At 52.2% G+C, this 2,500-nt stretch overlaps 1 protein-coding gene across 5 annotated transcripts in view; it reads left to right on the top strand.

The window, feature by feature from the left end:
* Positions 1-2,500, top strand: part of kidins220b (kinase D-interacting substrate 220b) — a 28,726-nt gene that overhangs the window by 5,841 nt on the left and 20,385 nt on the right. For all 5 annotated transcript variants that reach the window (XM_065963552.1, XM_065963551.1, XM_065963549.1 and 2 more), the window contains exons 7-11: positions 8-106; positions 350-547; positions 789-887; positions 2,130-2,228; positions 2,368-2,466. In XM_065963552.1, coding sequence (XP_065819624.1) covers positions 8-106; positions 350-547; positions 789-887; positions 2,130-2,228; positions 2,368-2,466 — 594 coding nt within the window. The remainder of the gene's footprint in view (positions 1-7; positions 107-349; positions 548-788; positions 888-2,129; positions 2,229-2,367; positions 2,467-2,500) is intronic.

Genomic DNA, 2,500 nt, shown 5'->3' with positions numbered 1-2,500 from the left:
TTAACAGTACGGGACCACTCCTCTGATCTGGGCCTCCAGGAAAGGACACTTTGACTGTGTGATGCACCTGCTGGAGAACGGCGCGGACGTTGACCAGGAGGGGGCGGTATGACCTTCATCCTTAAATACAAAGCTCAACAGAGACCGCCCACTTCTTCAGCGGCTCCTTCAAATCAAATATGTGTGTGTGTGTGTGTGTGTGTGTGTGTGTGTGTGTGTGTGTGTGTGTGTGTGTGTGTGTGTGTGTGTGTGTGTGTGTGTCTCTGTGTGTGTCTCTGTGTGTGTGTCTCTGTGTGTGTGTCTCTGTGTGTGTGTCTCTGTGTGTCTCTGTGTGTGTGTCTCTGTGCAGAACTCGATGACCGCTCTGATCGTGGCGGTGCGTGGCGGCTACACAGAGGTGGTTAAGGAGCTGCTGAAGAGGAACCCGAATGTCAACATGACGGACAAAGACGGAAACACGGCTCTCATGATCGCTGCCAAGGAGGGCTACACCGAGATCGTCCAGGACCTGCTGGACGCCGGGACGTACGTGAACATCCCTGACCGGGTGAGAAGAGTTCACACTGCATGATGACATCACACGACAGGAAGCTGACGTTCTGTTTCATATCTGCATCATAGCTTAATATCTTAGTCTAATGCAGCTGCACAGCCAGCAGAGGGTGCTGCTGCTCACAGAAACACACCTGGTTACATAGTTAGAGAAATCTTTATATGCCATGTTTGTACCTGTATTCACCTGTGTGTGTGTGTGTGTGTGTGTGTGTGTGTGTGTGTGTGTGTTACAGAGTGGGGACACTGTGCTGATTGGAGCAGTGAGGGGGGGTCATGTGGAGATCGTCAGAGCTCTGCTGCATAAATATGCTGACATCGACATCAGAGGACAGGTAAGAGCACCTGATGATGTTTAGAACTGTTGAACCATACTGTTTAGTGACCCTCAGGTGGCGTCAGGTGCAGTATTTTGATCCTCAGGTGGTGTCAGGTGCAGTATTTTGATCCTCAGGTGGCGTCACGTGCAGTATTTTGACCCTCAGGTGGCGTCAGGTGCAGTATTTTGACCCTCAGGTGGCGTCAGGTGCAGTATTTTGATCCTCAGGTGGCGTCAGGTGCAGTATTTTGACCCTCAGGTGGCGTCAGGTGCAGTATTTTGATCCTCAGGTGGCGTCAGGTGCAGTATTTTGACCCTCAGGTGGCGTCAGGTGCAGTATTTTGATCCTCAGGTGGCGTCAGGTGCAGTATTTTGACCCTCAGGTGGCGTCACGTGCAGTATTTTGACCCTCAGGTGGCGTCAGGTGCAGTATTTTGATCCTCAGGTGGCGTCAGGTGCAGTATTTTGATCCTCAGGTGGCGTCACATGCAGTATTTTGACCCTCAGGTGGCGTCAGGTGCAGTATTTTGACCCTCAGGTGGCGTCACATGCAGTATTTTGACCCTCAGGTGGCGTCAGGTGCAGTATTTTGACCCTCAGGTGGCGTCAGGTGCAGTATTTTGATCCTCAGGTGGCGTCAGGTGCAGTATTTTGACCCTCAGGTGGCGTCAGGTGCAGTATTTTGATCCTCAGGTGGCGTCAGGTGCAGTATTTTGACCCTCAGGTGGCGTCAGGTGCAGTATTTTGACCCTCAGGTGGCGTCAGGTGCAGTATTTATACCCTCAGGTGGCGTCAGGTGCAGTATTTTGACCCTCAGGTGGCGTCACATGCAGTATTTTGACCCTCAGGTGGCGTCAGGTGCAGTATTTTGACCCTCAGGTGGCGTCAGGTGCAGTATTTTGACCCTCAGGTGGTGTCAGGTGCAGTATTTTGACCCTCAGGTGGTGTCAGGTGCAGTATTTTGACCCTCAGGTGGCGTCACATGCAGTATTTTGACCCTCAGGTGGCGTCAGGTGCAGTATTTTGATCCTCAGGTGGTGTCAGGTGCAGTATTTTGACCCTCAGGTGGTGTCAGGTGCAGTATTTTGACCCTCAGGTGGCGTCAGGTGCAGTATTTTGATCCTCAGGTGGCGTCACATGCAGTATTTTGACCCTCAGGTGGTGTCAGGTGCAGTATTTTGACCCTCAGGTGGCGTCAGGTGCAGTATTTTGACCCTCAGGTGGCGTGATTGTGACGTTTGGTGTCTCTGTGTCTCAGGAGAATAAGACGGCTCTGTACTGGGCCGTGGAAAAAGGAAACGCCACCATGGTGAGAGACATCCTTCAGTGTAACCCCGACACAGAGACCTGCACTAAGGTGAGTCCAGCACACACAGGCCACGCCCCCTTCCCCTCCTACCTGTGCTATGATGTCAGAGAGTGACGTTGTGTGTGTGTGTTTGTGTGTGTGTGTGTGTTTGTGTGTGTGTGTGTGTGTGTGTTCTGCTTCCTGTCAGGATGGAGAGACGCCGCTGATCAAAGCCACAAAGATGAGGAACATCGAGATTGTGGAGCTGCTGCTCGACAAAGGAGCCAAAGTGTCTGCTGTGGACAAGGTGAGGAGACACCTGGATACACACACCTGGAGAG

This window comes from Labrus bergylta, chromosome 15 (assembly GCF_963930695.1).
Source record: "Labrus bergylta chromosome 15, fLabBer1.1, whole genome shotgun sequence".
In the NCBI taxonomy this organism is placed as follows: domain Eukaryota; kingdom Metazoa; phylum Chordata; class Actinopteri; order Labriformes; family Labridae; genus Labrus; species Labrus bergylta.
This window is presented reverse-complemented; position numbering and strand designations above follow the sequence as displayed.